General features: G+C 42.3%; 1 protein-coding gene across 1 annotated transcript in view; it reads left to right on the forward strand.

Moving 5' to 3' along the window:
• The window catches only part of LOC109332518, a 7501-nt gene that overhangs the window by 694 nt on the left and 5059 nt on the right, over window positions 1–1748 (forward strand). The window contains 3 exon segments of the mRNA XM_019567503.1: window positions 364–581; window positions 690–1188; window positions 1190–1554. Coding sequence (XP_019423048.1) covers window positions 364–581; window positions 690–1188; window positions 1190–1554 — 1082 coding nt within the window.

The following is a 1748-nucleotide window of genomic DNA, read 5'->3' on the forward strand; positions in this document are numbered from 1 at the left end:
AATTTTAGTTTTTTTTTAGAATAAATATTTGGAATAAGAAGGAGGAAATCGATTGATGTGATTCCCCTTTATCATTTTTATCAATAAAATTACTTGTTATGTCCACACTTTGTCTCAATAAAAAGAAAATGAAAAGAGAACGAAAAAAAACAAATAATATGAGGGGGTCAACATTGTTATATTTTGTCCAAGATGCAACCACGGAGTGGAAATTTCTCTTCTGAAAATTGTTTTAGTAGAGTCGATGGACTGTGCTCCCCGACTCTCAAATAAAGGATTCATCATACTTGCTATACTAACAAAAAAAATTTAAAAAAAAAAATCAATACAATTTTTTGTAACTATTTGCATTTTTTCAATCAGCATTGCTCCGCAACACCCCTACCACACCCGACTCCGAGCTAGACAGATGGCCGACTCTTCAGACTCCAGTCAAGATTCCAGGACTGAATTAGCTAGCTTGAAAGAGCAGATGGCAGAGATGTTTCGCATCCTGAAGACCCTCCAGAGCGAGAAAGAGAAGAATGCAACTGTTGGGCCACAACCTCATTCAGGATCTGGAAGTCCCAGTCTAGGGGACGGTACTGGTCAGCCTCATTAAAGTCATGACACCAACGCAAGACAGCCGAATGCCAACCATCAAGCAAACGGAAGGTACAATCATGATGGGACCCAAAGGACTCCTCTAGGAAGTAACACCCCAAACACGGAGAAAGAGGAAGAGAAGTGGAGCTCAATAGAAGAGAGATTGAGGGCTATTGAGGGAACCCACTGTGTGGATCTGAAGAATGCTTTTGAGATGTGTCTGGTGCCGGATGTAGTACTCCCTCCCAAATTCAAAGTGCCGGAGTTCGAGAAGTATAATGGGACTACCTGTCCCAAAAGCCATTTACACATGTACGCCAGAAAGATGTCAGCTTATCATGGGAATGATAAGTTGTTGATCCACTGCTTTCAAGACAGTTTAGTAGGGGTAGTTATGAATTGGTACATCCGCCTGGAGAAGACTCGGATCAGGACCTTCTTGGATCTATCCAATGCCTTCATCAGACAGTACAAGTACAACGAGGATGCTCCACCAAATAGGACTCAACTACAAAATATGTGTAAGAAACCATCTGAGAATTTTAGAGAATATGTTCAGCGTTGGAGGGGACTAGCATCTCAAGTCCTTCCACGATTAGAAGAATGAACAACTGTCGATCTTTATCGACACTCTGCATAATCCATATTATGAACGCCTCATAGGAAGCGTGACAACCAACTTCAATGCTCTCATCAAAGTAGGGGAGAAGATAGAAGGAGGTATCAAGAACGGGAAGATTTTCGATGAAGGTTCAAGCTCTAGCAAGAAGCCCACTTTCATGAAGAAAAAGGAGGCGGAGACTCATTTCATCGATGCCGAGCCAAAGAAGTTCCAGTCCTGGAACAATAATCAAAACAATCAACATGCACACTCTCGGTTTGCACAGAACCACAATCAAAACCAAACACAAAATCAAACCACCCCTAACCCCCTCATCCAAATAATAACCTACACCAACCCATATAAGGGTATACGCATTACCCCAGAAACAACAACTATAACCAGCAAGAAAGGAGAGCACCTGTATTTGACCAGATCCCGATAACCTATACAGAACTTTTCGCATATCTACTAGGGCGGGGGATGATCACACCAGTCCCTGGAAGGGTCTACGAGAACCCTGGGCCATGGCACAATGAAAACGTCAACTGCGCTTACCATT

The sequence above is a fragment of the Lupinus angustifolius genome, chromosome LG18, assembly GCF_001865875.1.
Source record: "Lupinus angustifolius cultivar Tanjil chromosome LG18, LupAngTanjil_v1.0, whole genome shotgun sequence".
NCBI lineage: Eukaryota > Viridiplantae > Streptophyta > Magnoliopsida > Fabales > Fabaceae > Lupinus > Lupinus angustifolius.